Source organism: Taudactylus pleione, unplaced genomic scaffold (genome assembly GCF_031769625.1).
Source record: "Taudactylus pleione unplaced genomic scaffold, aTauple2 ptg000037l, whole genome shotgun sequence".
In the NCBI taxonomy this organism is placed as follows: domain Eukaryota; kingdom Metazoa; phylum Chordata; class Amphibia; order Anura; family Myobatrachidae; genus Taudactylus; species Taudactylus pleione.
Genome location: NW_028284439.1, coordinates 16,286,688 through 16,309,742, shown reverse-complemented (window position 1 = coordinate 16,309,742; position 23,055 = coordinate 16,286,688). Strand labels below are relative to the sequence as shown.

At 37.0% G+C, this 23,055-nt stretch overlaps 1 protein-coding gene across 3 annotated transcripts in view; it reads right to left on the bottom strand.

Moving 5' to 3' along the window:
• NAALADL2 (N-acetylated alpha-linked acidic dipeptidase like 2) overlaps positions 1–23,055 on the bottom strand; it is an 860,785-nt gene that overhangs the window by 518,651 nt on the left and 319,079 nt on the right. For all 3 annotated transcript variants that reach the window (XM_088452339.1, XM_088452338.1, XM_088452340.1), the window contains one exon: positions 12,627–13,137. In XM_088452339.1, coding sequence (XP_088308465.1) covers positions 12,627–13,137 — 511 coding nt within the window. The remainder of the gene's footprint in view (positions 1–12,626; positions 13,138–23,055) is intronic.

Below are 23,055 nucleotides of genomic sequence, written 5' to 3'. Positions count from 1 at the left end.
ATCTCAATAGGGATAGCCAGTTAATCTGCATCAGAAGACTTTGGTTTTGGGAAACAGTCCCTGTTGCATCCACCTTCCTGCCTCCAAATTGTCACAGCGTGTCAATCATGCAGAGACTTAGGGGTATATTTACTAAAGTGCGGGTCTTTAGAAGTGGAGATGTTGCCGATAGCAACCAATCAGATTCTAATTAACATTTATCTAGCAACTTCTAAAAGATAAAAGTTAGAATCTTATTGGTTGATATGGGCAACATCTCCACTTCTAAAAATCTGCATTTTATTAAATATACCCCTTAGAGGGCACTGTGAGCGATCTGCAAATACGCGGTACTGATCCTGTACATGCGCAGATCAAAGATCCTCTGAGATGTACAGTATGCAAATCATTGGGTTTACGTACAACTCTGTATTAGCCCCAATAATAATCCTTTTCTCCCACCACTGTCAGGACTAATTGAAGTGGTCAATTTAATGACCTTTGTCCACATCTTCATCACATAAGGTGGTGCAAATATTACTAGGGTATGGTGAGATTTTCTGCTAACCTATTGTCATGCACACCCAGGAAGATATCCAAAGGGCATGATGGGTATATTTTATATCAATCTAGTAACACATTACTATTGTACATTCCAGGTCATGAATAATCCCCCAAAGTAAGGGAAGATTACTTTAGTAACCCCTGACCCCACACTGCATCAGGTGATGTCAGGTAATAACCTATGTCATTTATTTTACTCATATAGTTTCTTTTATTGCTTATTTCATGGGTTTGTGCAAAGTTTGTGCCTCTTATTTTCTTTATATGTTTAAGTAAAAATATAATTTTGACAGGAAAAAAACTGAAACAAATCTTCCATACAAACTCATTGGTGCCCATAGAAAACATGAAGAAGTTTCTTGTTCCATTTAAATTGTATTACAATACTTGGGGTTAGAAAACCCAACAATGATTTATCATATAATATTATCTAACTATAACAATATTCCATAAATTACTACTTAGAATTCTTATATAAATATAGCTGCATATATATTTGCAATATAAAACAACTCAAAGCATGTTATCCATCCAAATTTACAGTTGTAATAAATTGATGAGTTTATTCCCTAAATGAGCGTTAAGAAGAAATAAAATCAATAAAATACCTTCTGGGGGCAAATATGCTTTGTTTCACTAATGTGTGCGATTCAAAATTGCACATAACTATTTTATGAAGTGCTTGGTAGCTCCCAGAGAAACCCAATATAGTGCCATAGGCAGAAAACCAAGCTGCACACGAGAATAATTAATTGCTTGAAGGTTTCAAGTTAAAATCAATTTAGATTTGGTTCACTACTATTCTACAAAGGTAAACTTCATGGGAAATATAATGCTGTATAGTTTGTTTGATGGCTTTTTCTTCTTGTTAGGTTTTATATTTTGATTAACTTGGAATTCCAATTGAGCATTACAATTTAGCATAAGAAAAGTCTGTGTCAGGTGCTTGGATATTCAATATGATTGTTTTAATGATTGTTTTAATGTCTGCCTTGCTTTTCGCTAGACAAAAGGTTATTAAAACTTGCTATTTTGCAATGCACAAATTAAGTGTGATTGTTGTTTTTTATTTTCAGTTTACCTATTTTCTTCAATATTAATTTTTAATTTATTTTCACATACTAATACAATACATTTAAAGTCGGTCATGGTAATCGTTCCAATCCAGCTGATGGACAATAGTTCTGAACAATTATTATTCAGTGTATGTACAAGTATATGAACACTTATTTTTCAACAAAGAGAACAGCAGAAAAATAGTTGGGACTGTTTGATATGATTACCAAACGATCGATTGTCCAGAATGCAGTTATGCTGATTTCTTTCAATGAAGTTTAGATTGTGTCCATATAATGTTCAGTGTATGGAGGTACACAAAATTGAACCATTTCTCAGCCCATTCCGTCCTGTGGATGGATCATCTCATTTGATCATGTATTATATATGGCCTGCATAATTGTAAAAAATGATGCAACAGCAATTCCCAGGTCAGTGAACTGCTAAGATTTAACTCTTTCTAGTATCTGGGTCTATTTAGCAAAACAATATCAATACACAGGTGTACTCATACGGAGTACCAGGTATAATACAATATTGTGTACTTGGCATGCCATTATACCGTATGTATTGGACATGCCATTATATTATTATACTGTGCAAAAATAGGATAATGCTACTTTACTACTAACACTGTTAAGTCACATACATTGTAAACTCCACTGGGACAGGGACCCATATATATATATATATATATATATATATATATATGTTTATAAATAAATAATAGTTAATAAATTATTATTATTATTATTATTATTATTATTATTATTTCTCCATAACCACTTAACTGGTTAATATTTTTTCCAAAAACTGCTCAGAAATTTTATTTTTTTTAATGATTGAATTATGTCAAGAACATCTATTTATAACTTATCTAACACAATTTTATTAACACAAATGTAAATATTTTTTGAAACACCTAACATTAATATTTATTTTAATATTGATAAACATAGTATCAGACCATCGATGATTGGATCACAGTGTCATTGCTGCTTTACATTTCCCCAGTGGTTGCTCTTCTCTGCAGCCGCCAAGTATACACTGGGGGACAGGGGGCGCTGAGGACAGTTGAATTACATTTTCCCAGCAGCCGCACATCTCTGCATCTACTGATTGGGAGTCCTCCCATGTTACCTGATCAGCAGTGATCAGCTGCACAGAAGACACTGGGGATGGTTGCAGAGATGCAAAGGGGCCGAAAGGTCCTTCTGCGATTGCCAGCTGCTGGAAAATTATCTTCTGGCAGCCACCCAGTGGGCATTTCTGACTAGTCACGTTGCTTGAGACCATGTCAGGGAATGCACAGCCTGGCATGGTCACAATCGAAGTGACCACGGTAGGCAAGTAGTAAATAGAGATAAGCAAAATTTCTGCAACATTAAGCATAAATGGAGTTTCACAGCATAATAGGTCATAGCAAACATCTGTGAAGTTCTTAAGATCAAATCTTCACCTTTTGCTTTGCCATTCCTCATTGTATTTGCACAGTTGCATTTTATGGGATTTATATTCTATGAATGGAACTGAGATGGCCAATTGGCTGTGTTGCGGTTGGCAGAAGGATGGAGAATACTTAGGGCCAAGTTCCGCTGGCAAAACATGCAAAATTTCACAGCCAAATGTGGAATTAGGCAAATGTTCTGGCAACCAATTTCTGCTCATCTCTGTTCCTTACTGGTAAAACTGTAGTACTTATGAATGCTGTTTGTAGACATATACTTGACCTTTATCAAGTAAATTAAAAAAAGACACCAGCTTTCAATGCTCGTCTGCTTCTCATTTAGCTGTAACTAATTTATTACAAAAGAGCTTGGCAAGAAGCCAGTAATAGTTACTGTACATGAGATGTGAAGAAGTTTAGAAATTAAAATGTTCTAGAGTTTGACAATTTTCTTGTTGGGACATTGGGACACTTTTCACTGAGGAAAGTAGTTATGTTAAAATAGCATTCATAAGTGTTGTATTTCATCCATAAAGTGGCAGATGTAAATCATCTTTTTTATAAATTGCATATCTGAATTAAAAATTAATGGAGTCACTTTTTAAATTATAAAATGTTTTTATTGTATTTTATTTTATTTCATCATTATTTTTCTATTTGTGGAAACACTTAATATTTTCAAGCTAGTGAATAGCTTTAACACTGTGAGAATATGTTTTAGTATTATATTATATATGCAGTACAGTGCGGATCTATTTTGCATATCAATGCTTAAGGCTTCTATGAGATGTTGTCTTAAAAAGAAGGGTGCATAATTTTAATTGCAAGCACATTATTTAATGTCATTGATGTAATCATAGTTCTTTAAAGCTGCAGTTCAGATTTGAACATGCACGCAAAATAATTTACAGACATTTAAAAAATCTGCAATACACAGAATCATAACAAACTACATAATTTTCTATTCCAAGCATACCTTCTTTTAAGTATTCTTTGAATGTATTAAATATATTCTCCTAGAAGAAAAGGATGTTAAATTATAGCTGCACTGGTTAAGGTGCAGTAATCTCATAGCAAAGAAAAATTGCCACAATGAAGGACATCGTAATGAGGGTGAATGATTTCCTATACTGAGTTAATGATATTTTAGTTGGCTGGTTCATAACCTTCAGTGGACAAGGCATATAAAATCATAATGAAAACATGTTTTGCTGTATATCATATGCTGAAAGATAAATAGATAAAAGACTATTACACAAGTAATAAAATGAATCAAACCCACGAAAAAAGTACACAGTCTCTGCCAAAAACGATTTTAAGAATATGGTATTTCTTGTATCCTGTTTCAAAATATTAGATTATTAAGTCTCCAATATACAAAAGAACACCTGCATAAGTATTTTCCTTCATGATACAGTAACCATGTATAGCAACTACTAACTTGTTTTTCATAATATTTATAATAACATATGGATGGTTTCTAGCAGGTATTTAAATCAGATTGATAAACTGTAATGTATTTACAGTTTATACTGAAAATGTTAAAGGCAAAGTTACCCATTTTAAGAGCTTTCCTATATGATTTATTTAATTGAGTTACAAAAACATATATCTATATTAAGTTGTACATACGTTACAGGCATTATTCATTCTGTGATATTGCCTGCTACAAACAGTAGTTGAATGGCCCATTTAAAGCACCACCAGTGTTTATGTTGTCTTTCCAAATAAGACCTTCTGCTAAGTTTATGTACTAGAAATTTCAAGAACTCCATCCCTATTTGCACCAATCCTCTTCCTCACTGTAGATAGATGTTCTCTACTTTTATCAGATATTTGAGGCTGGAAAGAGGACAGAGGAGGAGGAAGAAGATAGGCCCTTGGCTGCCTGCAGTGACTAAGCATAATCACTACCTCTCACAGATATGTATTTATCCAACAGTAGAACATAATGTTGCTGGGTTTTATTTAGATTTTTTGCACACAACACAATTGGAGAAAAAAATTTAAGTTTATTATCCCATTAAAATAAAATTCTAGATGATGCAAAAAACACAATGACCAGGCCACAAAATGGCTACAAAAGTCATGTATGTACTGTAATCTTCGAACAAAGCTATTTGTTTTAAAGTGGATACACACTAGAACGATATCTGCTCGATTTGTCATTTCCAAGTAAATAAGAACGACAAGTCAGGCATATTGATAAGTGTGTATGCCCAATTTGCACGCTCCAGTGGTCGCATGCAATATCTTCTGTTTGGCCATGCTGCAGGGTCAATCAGAAGATATCTTGTTAGATGCCATGTTGCCGGATGCTGCATGGTATCCTACATTGTGCCATTACCCCCTGCATCAAGCAAGTGTGTATGCACTTGCCTATGCAGGGTCCCATCACCCATCGGAGTGGCCAGCTACATATCGTTCATCATGTTGTAGCTGTCTTTAGACCATTCATCAGTCTGACTGAATACTGTGAGTATATTTTTGAAACACAAGGCACCTTTTCATTATTAAAGGGTAGCCACGTGACATTGTGATATCAGACATAACCAATGCAACCCCTTTGAGGAGAGAAGAATAAGTAGAAGTAACACATTCACATGAAGTTACAAATAGTATTAGTAAATGATCATAATGACATTTACTCTCTTTTTTTGAGAAAACTTTTTATTGGATATTTTCAAAAAGACAAAGAATAACTTTGAACATAAACAATAGTGAGAAGACAAAAAGTCTTCCTGATACAGATATACAAACACACTTACAGTATAACGTTATCTGAATGAAAAGTCAAAAGGTATACAAAACTGATTATACAATTAATGGGAAAAAATATCCTTTTTTTTACATGTAAACATTAATACTATGTATGGCGAGTAAAATTTCAAACAGAAATGGATGATACATAGTAAACAGGAAGAATAAGATAGAGTCGCTAAATAAAGGTGACGGTAATAAATGTTTACAACTCAATATTAGAATAGTATCAATGAGCTGTGAATCAACAGAGGCAACAAAGACATAGATTGAAACCATATTATAGGATACAAATTTGTACTGTATTCGGCAAGTAGACAAACTATTATTCAACATAAAGAATAGAAAATGGGAAGGGGGAGGAGGCAAGACAAAGGTAAGACACTAAAGGGGAGGTAGTGTATGGGAGAGGGTAGTACTGTAGGTCAGATGGTTTGAATAATTGACTGTTGAGATTTCAAGTTTACAGATGGAGGAGGACATGAGTTTTGTAGCAGAAAATCCCAACTCAGCTAACATAAGGAGAGAAAAAACGGGTTCAAATAACTTCATAGCACAAAACATATCAGGAAAATTGTTTCTAGCAATATTCGGTGGTGGAGAAACCAGTCAGTGAAATGAAATAGTTTGAAAATATGATGCTGGGTTAGGGGATCTAGAGTGTCCATGTATAAAACCCACTTATTATAAAATTTGACAACGTCATTTTGACAACGTCATTTTCAATGCCTGGGAGAGATGACCATCTGTCAAAATATAAAATCTGAAGGACTTTCTGCTTCACTTCACCAAGAGATGGAGAGGAAGAAGATGTCCAATGCATTAGTATTACTTTCTTGGCAATAGTTAAAATAATCGTTAGGAGAGGGATGAGGTTTTTCTTTTTCGGCAAGGCATGCTAACTGGTCTAAATGAAGATGCAGCAAAAAACTAGAATTCAAATACAATAAGACTTTAATCCAAAAATTTCTGACCTTATAACATTCCCAGATACAATATATAAGCCGTGTGTTGCTCATATGACATTTTACACATTGGGCTGATTCTGTGGGAGTTCATATGTTTTCGCTGTGTGGGAGCTATGCAAGCCCTAAATAAAACTTGTATATGTACTTCCTGCAAATAGGCCAATTGAAGAGTGGCTGAAGTATTATCATAATGCTGAAAAAGGACTTCTGAGGAAGGACAAATAAGGAGTCTGAACTCCATGAATTAGACGTTTTATCCCATAGGGGAGTGTGGGCAGATTTCACTAATCTGGGATATAGAAATTTTGTTTTGTAAGGAATTAGAGAAATATATCATAGCAAGGAGGCTATGGGGTCAGGGTGCAGAGGTGAGGACATTGCCTGGGGGAGTGTGTGTATTTAGTGCCTCATTTGCAAGTACATAAAAAACTCCTGCCTTGGGATATGAAAAAGTTGTTGCAACTCAAAGACGGGCATCACAGTGCCTCCTGGATCGAAAACTTTAGAAGTCCTTTTGCATGCCAATGCTGATATTTAACACTAAGAAGGGATGGAGAAAAGGCTGGGTTGCCCCATAATGGTATCAGGGGTGAATTGAGGTGGCTTCTATGCATTTTCTTATTTATGGTTAACCATGAATAGTACGTGTATACCACAAGATGACATGGTTCAGATGTGATGTGGTATATCTATTGATTTAGTGTGGAGGAGAGCCCCTGGGGAATATGGTGCAAGTAAAGCAACATCTAAGGTTAAATCAGTATATATGTCCTGTTCTAGTAACCAGTTGCCTATATATCTAAAGACAATAGCTAGAGAATAATCTATACAGTCCAGAATTCCTAATCCTCCATTTGATCGAGTTAGTTTTAGTTTGGACATAGCTATCCTACAAAAACCTGTGGGCTCCCCTGCTTCAGAACTCTACCCAATACCATGAGGGGGTGTGCCTAAATAGCCACAAATGGTTGCAGTGACAGTGCCCTGCAGGTGATATCACAGTTATGATTGCGGACATTAAGGTAGTTTTGGGGGAAGCCTGAGTGCATTGCCAACCATCACTGATATCATCTGGGGGGTGTCCACCAGATCCTGAGGACTGAGTAACACTGGGTCTGCAGTCACTGACATCCACAGGGGGACAGAACCTGAGGAATCTGAGTAACACTGGACCTACCTAATGGAGATCAGGCAGGCAGGAAGAGGCAGAGCCAGAAGGAGAAGGTGAATGAAGGAGGGCCTGAGGAAAGATTAGAGGTATAAGGAGGGCAAACTATGCATCAAATTTAGTCCTGGCCGAGACTGTCAATACATCTGTAGTGCTCTCATTTACCCACAACTAGCCAGCATTGCAAGGGTTACTGGGTGGTTCTCCATTACTTTTCTGCAATACTTCCCTAGCTCCTCCATACTCTCTACTACCTCCCTGACCTCTCCATGCTCATCACAACCAAACTCCACTACCCACCTGACCCCTTCTTAGCCAACGCTAGCTCTCTGCGCTACCTCTCTTACACCTTAATACTCACCACTAACTCTCTGCACTATCTTTCTTGCACCTTCATACTCACAATTACCTCTCTACATTACCTTTCTGTTCCCTCCATGCTCACAACTGCCTATCTGCACTACCCCACTTACCCATCCTTACTCAAAACTACCTCTCTGGACTACACTACCTCCCTGACATTTTCATAGCCACCACTAACTCTCTACATTCCCTTTCTGACCCCTCACCGCTACCAATCTGCACTTCCCTCTAACCCTTCCTTACCCAACACTAGCTCTCTGCACTACAGCAGTGATGTGCGGTGAGGTGAGGTAGAGCCTTTCCTGTCATACTTAGGTATAGTCCAGAGATTTGACTATAAAATCTATAAGGAAAATTTTAAGAAAATATTATAAATATCTTCTTTGTATTATTCTAATATTTTTTTCTAGTCAAAACTCTGGAGTAAAAAGTGTATGACAGGTGAGTCACTGCTTCCCCTGTCTACCATTTTCACATATCCTTCATCAAAACACACCAAATTTCCAGCACTATATACTGCTTCACCTTTGTATAATGCCCACATGGACCCTCGGGTTCATATATGTATCCGTAAATCTGGCTCTAGTACTAGCCACTACAGTACCTCCCTGACACCTTCATACTCACTACTTTCTGCATTACCCTCTGACTAGGGCCAGACTGGTTATCTTGCACATCTGGCAAACACCAGAACGACTGATGTGCCGGTTTGGTCCGATATTCTGCAGAATCTGAATTTGTGTTTTAATGTATTCTATATCTAGTATATACATCTTGTCAATTAAATAGATGAAGTCCTCTAAATCCAATACATGCTCCTTTTCTAAAAACAAATGCAATTCTTCTTGTGGCTTAGTGTGTGCAACTAGGTGGCAACTGGGCATTGGCATGTAAGTTATGTATGCTGAGAGCTTGATGTGGGGGTATAGATGGAATTGTGGGCTATTCGAAGTTGTGCGTATGCAGAAATTTGTCTGAATTCACATGTATCTCTTGCACCAAGGTTAAACTGGAGCAAATGCATGCTGAAAATGATGACAATGAATGTATCCCCTCATGATCTATCTGACATTTGCTTTCATTTCAAAACATTCCTAGAAAGATGATAATGAGAATGTGATTAGTTGCAATGGCCAACTGCATGTGTTTTATGTACAGTTGCATGACCGTAAGTGTCCCTGATTTTCATGCAGTTTCCCTCTTTTCAATATGTCAGTCAAGGTAGTAAACTTGTTTGTTGGTGCTAAGATAAAAAAGGGGGAACAAACTGCATTGGTCTATTAATAAAAACCACAGGAGGTAGCTCTATTGATAGGATCTAAAAAAATTACATAAATCACCATGCACATGTATCACATTTATTAAACCAGCTAAAACAGATCATATCTACCCTAAAAATACATTAATAAAAATAATATCTCAGTCCAAGCTAACTTATTGTAATCTACAATTATTTGTAAGTATAAAGTTATTCCTCCCTATTGGACATAGTGCAAGAGCATTGGAAACAATGTATCAGTTTTGGTCAGAGGTTGTACTAACATGTAACAAAGCATTACAAAAGTACCAGACTTTTATATGGCAGTGCACCACTGTTACTTAAAATCCCATATAGTGAAGTGCTTTAGTATAAGTAGCTTATTGTTCCAATTTTGAAAATCCACAGTAAATGTTGTGCACAGTTAAGAGATTTTTATATAAACTTATATAAACTTCAAATGTACACTAGCAGTTGTCAGAGCTGTGGGTCAACTGCAGGCTATGTTTTAAAGCTAGAGCTCATTCAGATTGAAGAACCCTCCCGAAAATCTAATGGACTCCTGAGGCTCACTTTTGGCAATGTGACCTGGGACATCGAAAGTAACTTGTCCAATTTTAGGGGTCCAGATTTGGCCCTAATTTCAAATTGTCCTGTCTTCTCTGACTGCTGGGATGTTAGATCTGGACAATAGTCCCCAAGTCAAATTGAGTAGCTTACATCTGCCAGTATAGGAAAGTACCACTTTTCTCCTTTGCCTCCCTGTTTTTCAAGATGATTCAGCTTGAAAAAGGCCACAGGAGTGCCTGAAACACGTTTCTGCTACCCACTATTTGATTGATGCCGTCACTTCTGACCAAGACCTGTGATTGATTTTGTTAATTCTGCTACTAGCTCTTTACCACTAGCAAGGAGGCAAAGATGTAAGCGGTGCTTTCCTATGTATACCAGCCAAGTTTGTAAAATGATGATCGTGGGCGTACTTAAGGTAAATACACTATGCGGATTGCATAAACTGCTGACAAATTTGTTATCTATTCAATAAATGACTTACTGTATGGCTCTTTAGGGTGAGTAGTTTTCATCCTATACAATATTTTCATTGTATCTATTTGAAACTATTTGTGCTCTAAAGTGCTCAGTATTGCATTACATAAGGAGTGCAAAAAGTAACTTACACTCCCCTTCCATTGTTAAATTCTTTTAAACTTATGATATCATTGGGAACAGACCAATAGTGTGCATGGAAACAGACAAGGGGATGTTGATGGTATTGAAATAACAATCGCAGAACATTTAAAGACAAATGACTTGGTTGACCCCAAACAGCATAGATTTATTGAAGAAACATCATGTCAAACAAGTCAAATTGATTTTTGTCTGTGCTAGTCCAGAGTAACGTTGTGGAGATAGCTTGTCTAGGACTCAGTAATGTATTTGACATACTAGGAGCAGATATATAAGCAGCAAAGGTTAGCATTAGCTTCTATTTCAATTTAGTAAATACTGTCTGTTATTATTGGATAGTGACTAGTGGTGGACTGTTTTAGTCAATAGGGCATATTTAAAAGAGAAAGAAGACAAAGGCACAGCTTAATAGCACATCTTAATAGCCCAACATTCATTTTTGCCTTTAATGATCTATAATGGCAAGTTTTACTTTTTAGTGGGTGGTAGAGACCTTGGACTATTTTTTTATGACTTTTAGAGATGGGTGATTTTCTTTATTTGTTTTCTATACATATTGTGATTAATGAAAAACAGGTTGATTCCCAAAGCAGGATGTTGAGAGCTCATCAACTGATTTGACAACATTTTTATTGTAATCTACATATACAATAAAAAAAAGCACAATACAGTACATAATTGTTAATCCTGTGCTTGATGGAGTATGTAGAGCTATTGCTGTAAATAAATGGCTGGACAGATGAAAGCCCAAATGTAATAGGGTGAGAGTTTAGAAAATGTGAAAGTGCACCAGTAAACTCTCACACTATTACATTAGTCGAGTTGCATTTTTAAAATGGGTAAACATCTGGATGAGAATTTAAATCATGAGAGATGTTTGAGTCTCAAAAACATGCGAGTTTGCATGTTCTTGGTCTCTATTACATTGGCTGAGTTTAAAAAGAGTGACAGTTCACTCTCACATTTTATAATTTCTCACCCTATTACATTTGGCTTTGAAGTGTCTATTACACCATTGCGTTTAGCAAGCATGCTTCATCTGTTAACTTTTTATTTTTTACATTGCAAATCTTAGACTTGATCAATGACTATTTTGTATGATTTTTTTTTCTCAAAATCTTTAACCAAAGAAGCTTACTTTCTTAGCATGCAGATACCTAACATTATAATTTATTATAAAGCATACTTGCCAATATTTAATGCTTCCCTTCTGGGAGATGTCTCGCCAGTTCTAGAGGGTAGATGGAGTGTTTCACTGTTGGGGGGAATGGTGGATAAAACTCATCATATGGCCACACTCTCCCCAATGCAATGCAACAGATTGTGATAATACACACAAAGATGATAGAGGTTTCATCACAACCTTGTTCTGCCCATTTCACTAGGAGATAAGCAGAATACTTGAGGGTGCTGTACTCTTGTGGAAGTCCATGGGACTCTCCAAATAACCTGAGAGATTTGGCATCTATGGACCTAGAGTATAAAGCACATATAAGAATTCTGACAGTATAAGGAAGTATAGTTTGTGTTTTATGGCGTCAATAAACTTCAAAAATCAAATGAAAGCACCAGTTTCCAGTTACAAATTATGGTAGACAGGAGAGAGTGCCAGCATAGCATCTCACTCTTACTTGCTGAATGAATCTGAATCCTTGGCCACAAGATTACAACTTTCTATTTATAATTAAATTTGATTTTAGTAGGTTTTTCTATGTATATAATTGACGGATCATTAAATATAAAATACCTGAAACAACAATACAATTGTTGTAACTTTAAGCAATGTAATCTAACCACTGCAGAAAATATATATTATTATCATCAGACATGCTGGTAAATTGCAGACATATACTGTACAAAGCAGGATGCACATACCTGTAATATTGTTCAATATGTTCTTTCGTGATGTCATTTAATATCTCATTGATAATAGGGAGTTCACTCGAAGAAGCAGACTCATTTGACAATACACAGTTACTGGAAGGACTTCTTTTTGTAAAATATCCTATTAATATCCCCAAGATAAATGTACATGTGAATGTGCAAAATGTTTTTGCAATCATGCAAAAATGTTGGGAGGTCTTTGGCTTTGATTCTGTCCAATGAGAAAAGTATTCTGGCTCCTCCTCTAATCGTTGGAAACGTCCCATCGGTGAATTTGAAGGATGACTGGAGGCAATTGCGTGTGATGGATTTGCCAGACTGTTCCCATGGTGGTGAGTGAAACCATCAGATTGAAAGTGACTGGTTCCAAGTTCCTCCAGCTCAGTCTCCATGTCCCATTCTAGCTCCAAAGCAGATGTGGGAATGTCATCGCTCTCCAGATAATGCAAATCTAAGCCAGTCTTCGTGTCAGTTCCTAGTTTCTTATATGACAAATCCTTTCCTGTAAAAAGAACACAGTGACATTTCTTGCAGTGAAATATTATCTTGTATGATATGTTTCAATTACTGCAATTAATGAATAGACTATTACAAATGTAATGCATAGTGATGCTAAATGTAATGATCCTGTGTTGACATTTAAAATATATTTTACATTATAGGGCATATATCAGTTATAATTTGTGGGATATGTTACCAAAACATAACATTTTTTGTGGGCTACCCACAAGACTGGATTAAGGGGGGGGTGACAGGGGAGGTCATCCTGGGGCCCCCACACACAGCGGTGCACTACCATTAGAGCATGCAGTACCTAGAATCCCCCCCAGACATACAATTCACCCTGCTACCATGGCCTAAGTGGGGGCCCATGTGACCCATTAATCATGACATTGTGGCGCGAGGGGCAGAGCCTAATGAAGTGAACAGCAGCTGCATAAAATATACAGTAAGTGTGTGTGTGTGTACTATTTTATTGTTATGTGTATGTATGTGTTTGTGTATGTACAGTATGTGTATGTATATGTTTTCATATGTGTATGTATGTATTTATGTGTATATATGTGTTTATGTGTATATGTGTGTTTATGTGTATATATGTGTATGTATATGTTTGTGTATATATGTGTACGTATATGTTTATGTGTATATATGTGTATGTATGTGTTTATGTGTGGTTTGTTTGTGTATGTATGTGCTTGTGTATACAGTATGTGTTATTGTATATACAGTACAGTATGTGTTAGTGTGTACTGTATATATGTGCATGTATGTGTTTGTGTATATGTGTATGTGTTATTGCATATACAGTATGTTAGTGTGTGTATACAGTGTATGTGTTAGTGTCTATATTTGCGTGCGCATGTATGTGTTAATGTGTATGTATACTGTGTATGTATGTGTGTATACTGTATATTTGTGTGTTAGGGTGTATGTTATATATAATATAGATGTTTGCTACATACATATTACATATGTGTGTGAGAGTGTTTAACAGACACTTGAATATATAAATCTATATATATATATATATATATATATATATATACACAGTATATATAATATATATGTATATATATATATATATATATATTTATATTGTGATAACTTGGGGTAATTAGCTCGGTAGATTAGTGTCGGTGGTGTAGTGATTGGGTGCAGAATTAGAGTCCACACATGGCATTCCAGTAAAATAAACAAACATGGTGCTTTACTTCCAGCATGGTAATCAGGAAACCTAAATAGAAAATAGCAAACAACCTAGCCCTCTCTTAGGGCACTAGCTCACTTCTTGAACACATTCCTACAAAGTGCAGCTATTCTGCCAATAAAGTCTCTGCCTGCTTCTCTGCAGGTCTATTGCCGACTCCAGCATGGCTTGGATTGGCTGCCACAGCTATAAAAACACCATCAGTCTTGGTGGCCTTCCCTGTATCCTCCAGGTATACAGTATGCCCTGGCTTCCTCTGCCTGCAGCCCAGCTGCTTCAATGTTATACAGTCTGAGAAGTTTATGGTCCCCTCTGCCTCCTGCAAGGTCCAGACATAGGCCTCCTGGCCCCCAATGGCTTGCTTAGCTTCACTAGGCTCTCTGGCTGCCACAGTCCCACATAGACTGTCTCCAACAGCAGCCTGACTGGTCTGCCTTGTCATCAGCCCACACCTGAGCTCTCTCCACAAGGCACACACAGATGTGTCATAACTCTGTATTTCTACCCTGTGTGGGAGGATCTATCCAACCCCAAACAGAATCTTCTGCTTACCAATGCCATCTCTGGAGATACTGCCACAATATGTATTGGTGTGACCCTGCCGAGAACAGGTGTCCAGTGGCACCTGTTCCCAGATGGGGGCTGAGCTGCCACTGATCTGTGTTCTGAATGCAACAGCACAGTCAGCACTGCTACATTGAGCACAGAGGAGTAGCTCCCAAGTGCCCTCATCAGCATAACATGACATATGTCCATGATGCTGATCACTGATGTCAGGCTTCAGGAGCCACTCTGCGCTCTATGCAGCAGCGCTGACTGTGCTGCTGCATTCACAACACAGATCAGCTGCAGCACAGCCCAAATCCAGAAACAGGTGCCACTGGACACCTGTCCACGGTAGGGTCACACTGACATAACTAGGGCCCCCACAAGCCTCAATCTGGCCCTGGTTAGCCAGAAGTTTTAAGTATTTCAAATATGTAAATATGTATGTGGGATATTTTTCTTTGGTTGAAGCTTTCACTAAGAATCAAACTGTGGGACTCCATCTGATCTAATATATATATATATATATATATATATATATATATATATATATTCCAGTAATCGGCACTCCCTTTTGAAATTACTTTGAGTCAGGGTGCCCTCCAAAATAGAAATTCATGCATATGTTCCTTCCAATGATTGAAATGAATTTCAGTGGGATTTGGACATATATGTTTTTGGAGGGAGCTCAGGATTAAAGAGCCTTTTCAAACACAGGATAGTTCAGAGTCCTATATACAATTAAAATCACCCAAGATCAGACATTATTCTAATTTCGATCCGGCCTCAACCAATGCGTCTATAAAGTGCTTTGCCAGAGTACTGGATAATAAAGTGATAACCAATGCCAATTCTATGAAAAATCAATGAAGCAATATCACCAAAGCAGAGAAGATTGCTTTAAAAAAAGTTCTTATTAGGATGTGATTTTCTGCCCAGTGGACCAAGGGGGTGGTGTTGTTATCCAGGACCTAAATCAAGGAGGATCTATAACAAACTAAGAGATACCTCTGTTTATAAGGAATTGCCTGGAGAATGCACAGAAACTTTTAAAAGAGAGTTGGAAGTAATTCCAAAATATACAGTGGAAGATCACATAATAGATGATTATACATATTAATCATTATGGCAAGAGTGGCCCATTACCCCGATGTTTACACCATCCCTAAATTGCATAAGGATCCTGTACGCCCCCCTCTTAGTCCAATTATAGCCGCTAGAAATTCTATCTAGTATGTAATTTTGCAATATTTAGACAGATATCTGCAGCCTGTCATTCAGGATCAAGATACGTATTTAAAAGATACAACTAAGTTTCCCCAGAAACTACACCAATTATCCCCACTTCCACAAGATTCCTTTTTATCTACTTTAGATATAATTAGTCTATATAATATTCCACAGAAGAAGGGCCTTGCGGCAGTCATAAGATTATTGATGAGTAGTAGTAAATACACAGGATCTTCCATTCCTCCTTCACGTATTGGACCTGATGCTAACACGTAATTATTTTCTATTGATAGTAGATGGTACATCCAATACAAGGATGTGCCATGGGATCAAGTGTATCACCTGCATCTGCTAATGCATATACTGTATGTTTGATGTAGAAAGAAGTTTATTCTTATCTAATTTAAAAAATTTAAAGAACATATTGTTTTTCATACGCTATATAGATGATCTATTTATGAAATGGAAAAAAACTGAACCCCAATTTGTGGAAATTATGTACATTGTTAATTATTTGGATGAGAACATAACGTCCACATACGAAATGAGTAAAGTTCCTGTCCATTATTTGGACGTACAAGTTACCCAGGAGGACAAATATTTGCATACCATGGTAGACCATAAACCTACAAGACAGATATACAGTGCTGTATGCCACTAGCCTACATCCTTCATCAACAAAGCGGAGACTTCCCTATTCCCACTCAAAGGCATGATAAGTTAATCAAGGCCAAAAACAAAGTTTTGGCTATCCCTGCTCCCAAGGAAGAAAAATTACAAATGAAGATGAAAAGGCTGCCATTCGTACAGCCCTATAATACACAGCCCTACAATACATCTAGTACTTATATACATGAATCAGCAAAAGAACTGTGGCCTCTAATTACTTCTTATGCAGGTTTAAAGACATTAAAAGATACATCACTTATGTCTAGGTATACCCGCAATAAGAACTTAAAAGACTGGCTAGTTCATAATGACATAACAGCAAATTTTTAACTCATAAACCTGGATGCTCTAAGTGCACAGGGTGTACAATTGGTGGATACCTAGAAACTGGTAGTTTCTTTGCACATCCACATAAAGAAAAGCATTTACACATGTGTCAAGTGGTAACTTGTTCTGCTACACATGTAATATATTTCATCTGCTGTCCTTGTGGTCTTCTCTATGTAGGGAAGACTACAAGTCAGTTTAAGGAAAGAATGGCCCTACACAGGTCCTCAATTCGGTTGGCTCAAGAAGGAAGAGATGTGGACCAGCCGGTGGCCCGACATTTCAAGATGTACAAGCATAATCTTTCAAGATTACATTATAAAATTATTGACTGCATTCCTAAAACCATTAGAGGGGGAGATAAGGCTAATGCCCTTCTCAAGAGTGAGGCACTTTGGATATAATATCTCGACACAGTCTCCCCACATGGACTTAATGTGAGCTTGACTTAATGTGAGCTTTAGTCTGAGCTGTTTTTTATAGAAGTTCTATTTCATAATGTTGGGTGATTTAAATAGTGATTATAGTATATATTAATGTTTACAATTTTTTGGTTATATGGATATAATCTATAGGAATTTGAATAATACAATTGGTATTTTGCTATGTTTTGTTATTGCTACAACTGTGTTCTATTATGATTGCTTTGCTTTTATTCAGCGGTTGTGGCATATGCCGGATGGCGTACTGTACGTCTCAGGATGGTGATGTCATCATGTCATGACAGGCGGCTGATGTAGGGTGTATACTGTTCACTGGGTTGATTTTGCTATTCAAAAGTAAGATTGTACATTAACAATGTTTGTGATCCTGATGAAAATTCTGTAATAGAATTGAAACGTTGATCAAAGGATGTTGGCGCCTGCGTCTATTTTTTCTGAGTGATAACAAGACCAGTGAGTGCCGCCCAGGTAATTTCCATTAATTTCTAGTAAATTTTGACAATCTCACAACAGCGTGGAGTCAGACCGCTTTTTTGCACATGCTCTGTGGTACTACAATGTACCCTGGTGCTGTGCACAGTACAAACAAATACAACAATTTTTATTTTTAAAACTGGCAGCTTGGCTCACACTGCATGGAGTCAGACCTCTTTTACGTACACGCTCTGGGGTACTAAAGCGTACTGGGGTGCAGTGTGCACAGCAGTACATATACTATACAACAATTTTTATTTTTTCAACTTTATTTAATTTTTTTCACTTATTTTATTACTTTAAAGGTTTTTTGCTGACAAATATGTAGTCACACTGTGAACACAGAGGGGGGCCTGTGGAGTCAGTACAGCACCACTTGATGGAATTAGACGAATTAGACTACTCAGACTAAGGAGACTTGACACAGCTTACCACTTAGATGGACATAGTGATAGCACAGCCCCTTAGAGAGGGAAACAGCCCCAGCACCACAGCCTGTTAGAGATGGACAAAGCCCCTTAGAGATGGAAACAGCCCCAGCATCACAGCTCCTTAGAGATGGACACAGTCCCAGCAATAAAGTACCTTAGAGATGGACACAGCCTCAGCAGCACAGTCCATTAGAGATGGACACAAAGCTGCACAGACCCTTAGAGATTGACACAGACCCTTAGAGATAGACACAGACCCACTTGGGGATTGCAGCATGCAGAAGTGTGACTGGACTGGAGTGAATGGAGTCCCGGCAGCAGCTCCCTAAATGGAATCCAAAGTCAGAGAGAATCCAATGGATGATATTCAGCCTCGATCTGGTGGAAAACCCCAAGCCAGGACTCAGATGTGGCCAGGACTAAAAAGTTGGGAGCAGTCTGGATTCAAGGTAATCCAGACCACTCATCTCTAATATATATGTGTGTGTGTATATATATATATACTGTTCTTGGATTAATATTGTTGCTTTTGAACTGCACCATGCCCATGAAGTCTGCTATGCATGCAGTATAAGATGTATGCACTTTGATTTGTGACTGAAGGTGTTTTTGGATGCTGTTTTAAACATGCACAATATATATATCATTTGGCAGAATTGAATTGGTGTTTTCTGGTTACACTGGACTTCTCTATTTATTATTATGACTGAGCACCCATGAATTTGTGAATTTTTATAGAGAGTATGCATTACTTGCCTCTAAGCTTATCTATCTATCTATCTATCTATCTATCTATCTATCTATCTATGTGTATATATAAATATATATTGACAATGATCACATAGACCGGGGAAAATTTAACAGAAGCTTTATTTCCTCACCACAGGCAGGTATACAGGACAGTGCAGTGTTCACAGGCAAGATGTTACAGGTTGGTACACATAACCTTCCAAACAGCATAACAGTTCTTTTAGTGGACTCTCAGGTCCAGGATCCCTAACACTAGTCACCCCCGGGCCTATAACCAGGGCGACTATTTCACCATCAGGATCACTGTGGACCTGCACTGAAACAGCTTTAAAAGAGATAACAGGTGCTGCTAATTAGCCTTGCTTGTGGCTTACATTAGAGTCTAGGAAGACCTGGACTGGAGCTCGTTATCATGCTGTCTAATTGCTCCATTTCTGCACAAACCTGCTGCTCCACATTAACCTCATGTGAAAGCATATATATATATATCCCAGAAGTCCTGCACTCTCAACAATGTAGAGACAACTTCAGGGTGCTTCCAAGGACCAAATGGAACTAAGGGAAGGATGCACTCGCCATTTGTAACAATTATTGTTACAAATGACAAGTGCATCCTTCCCCTAGCGGAAACAAGTCCTCTATTTATACATATACATTTATATATGTAGATGAATCTTTGTTTAGGTATACATTTCTCTTTCTTATCATGTTACATTTGCAATTGTAGCATTTTCTGTTGTAGTGTAGACTTGGTATTCAATCTCTTCTATGTTGTATATACGTAAAATGTAAGTGCAAACTAATTTGTATAATATTAGTTTACTGTTACAAATTAATACATTTCATAGAACAACTCAACAACTACTGAAAAATAGAATAGCCACAATGTACCAGCTGAACATTAAGCAATTCTTATTAAAAAAAAGCTACAGAAAATGATAATTTACACATCTTTAGTCCAGACTAGAAAGAGAGTTTTGCACTATTCTGTATGTGTAAATTTGCATATTTTAGAATCTTTTATGTATGAATAATACTGGACTGAAAATGATTCATTCATTTTGCTGTATGGGATAGTTTGTATCAGCTTGTAAGGTATGAAATTGTGTGGCAAAATGCAAGAATGAAATTAATACAGTATTTCACTTAACAATTTTGAAACCTTTACTCATCTCTAGTCCTTCAATTCCAAATTGTATGCATCGATATTTATGCAACATACAGTAAAACAGTTTGCACAAAGACAGTTGTAATAATTTATGAAGTGGTACACTGTAGTTATGACAGCACCTTCAGATAAAGCCTATTTCTTTGAGAAAAAAAATCATGATTAAGCACCTATTGATCATTGATTATGCTGTTTGTATATGATAATCTAATGCAGTGCACTTAGAGTCACAGTATCATGTAATTTATCCCAACAAAGCATGCCACACAGACACTTGTATTTTCATGGAACTACAACTTAATACTGTACAGTAGGTGCATTCACCGCTCAACAATTTCATGGTTAACCTGCACAAACACATTGCTCTATATTTGTAAAGGTAATATTTCCTCATCAATAAAATTAGCATTTTCTCTCAATGTAAGTTTCATTATACACTCTTTGCAATATATAATAAATCGTAAACATAATTTAACAATGGGTTACCTTTATTTCAAGGGTTATATAATGTCAAATTTTAGTATCATTGTGAGCAGGCTTTACATTATGTATCTAGAAGTCTAGACTAAAGCTGGCCACACATCTAAAGATTATCTGTCTAACCAGCCAACTTGTTGATTGGTTGGAATGAAAATCTGGTGAGGTATGAGAGCAAATGACAATCAGCAATTTGCTCCCAAACGCTGGAAAATGGACAAAAACTGATGCTAGAACAAATTGTTTAGATCAAACTTTTAACAAACTTGTCTGAACATCCATTTTCATCTGTTTTCTGGCATTTAGGAGCAAATTGCTGATAATCATTTACTCCCATACGTTACCAGATTTTCATTCCAACCAATCAACAAGTTGGCTGGTTGGATGTAAGTTGGTCTAGTGTGTGGCCAGCATTGTCCAATTGAAAATGGTGCCAGATTTAGCATTTGATATAAATATTTGATATAGTCACACAATAAATTTTCGGCTAAACATCATACAAGTAATATATATGGCAAAATGCAATTTCTTTCGACTCACACTAATATGCTGATATTATTCACATAACATGATCTTTATTCTGTGGTACCAAGTAGAAACTGGTGCACAATTTATTTAACATTTTATTCTAGATTTAGCCAATTTAAAAGAAATTCATGAGCAAATATTAGCCTATCCCACAGTAGATGCAACTTGGCACTCATCAAAATATAGCTATATGTAAAATATGTATGTATATATGTAAAACCGCCATGTTTCCTGAAATTGTTGATTATCATACTTGTTGGTGGAATGCATTGAGTTTTTCATTCATAAATTAACACATAATCACCCCAACAACAGCACCAGAAATTAAATTAAAGAGTTTTGATTTAATTTTAAAAATATAGGATTCTTAAAAAAAAAATTTAAAGGCAGCAAGTCACATACAAATGTTAGTGATTGTTGACAGTCTGTAATTGATAAATACAATTTAACTTTATAAAAAAGCAAAGTTAACAACAATATATAAATACTATTGTGTGTCTGCAATACTGAAACCTGCACATGATTTTTTATACAAAAAGCCCATTCAATGTAAAATATTTCTCTTGTAGAGAAAACTGAAAAATCAACTATAAAGCTTTTCAATAATCTTTGAAAGCCACAAATCAGTATCAAGTGTGTAAGTACACTGTACCTTATGTTGATAATCACAGTAGATTAATCTTTAATCTTTAAGACAGCAAAATGCTTTTCAAATCATTGACTGGTGTGACCTACATAATATTTCCAATCACTAGTTGCGAGAGCAGCCTTCTTTAAGTCTAATCAACATATTCCTAAGTAAATTATTACTCAGGTAATTAAATAGTTTAACATATTGTATTTTGTGAGCATAGATGAACCCTGCAAGGTTTTTTCTCTGAGCAGTGAAAGTATCTCACTGATAATTATTTGGACAGTGTGCCTGTCCAACATACAGTTTTGGTGGGATAGTTATGATTTGTGGACTTTCAGAGCTGTTTAGTTTTACCCGCAAGTGGGCATTAGTGGGTGGTTAGGGGTGGGGTTTGAATGGACTGGGCATGGTTTGAATAGACCTGGGGTGTGACTTGTTGTATCCCAATTATGCATGTCCAAATATAAGGAGACATCTTTAAATCTCCAACCTGCCCCAATGCTAGACAGCTTAGGCTGGATTTCACTATATCAGGTAGACAAGGAGCATGGGTATGGGTATGAATTGCCGGCACTCGGGATCCCAGCGTTCAAAATCCTGATGCCGGCATCCCGACATGGTTAGGGAACTGACACCTGTTAGTAGGTATCCTAACCCCCCCTCTCTACTCTAACCATCTCTCCCTGATGCCTGAACCTTACCTTCCCCCTAGTGCCTAAACCCAACCTCCCCCTCGCCACACCCTAAACCTAACCCTCCCCCCAGTGCCTAGCCCTAACCCTCTACTTAGTGCCTAATCCTAAACCCTAACCCTCCCCTCAACCCTGCTACTTGCCATCAGAATGCTGGCGGTTGGAATGCCGGTGCCAGGATTCTAACAAGTGTCCGGATTCCGGCACCAATATTGTAAACACCAGCATCCCCTGTGTTGGTATACTAAACATATCCCGGCGCATGGAATCCATAGTGAAAACCAGCCCACGTCTGGTCATTGTAGGATTGGTGTCTATGTGATCAGATTGGGGAATGCAC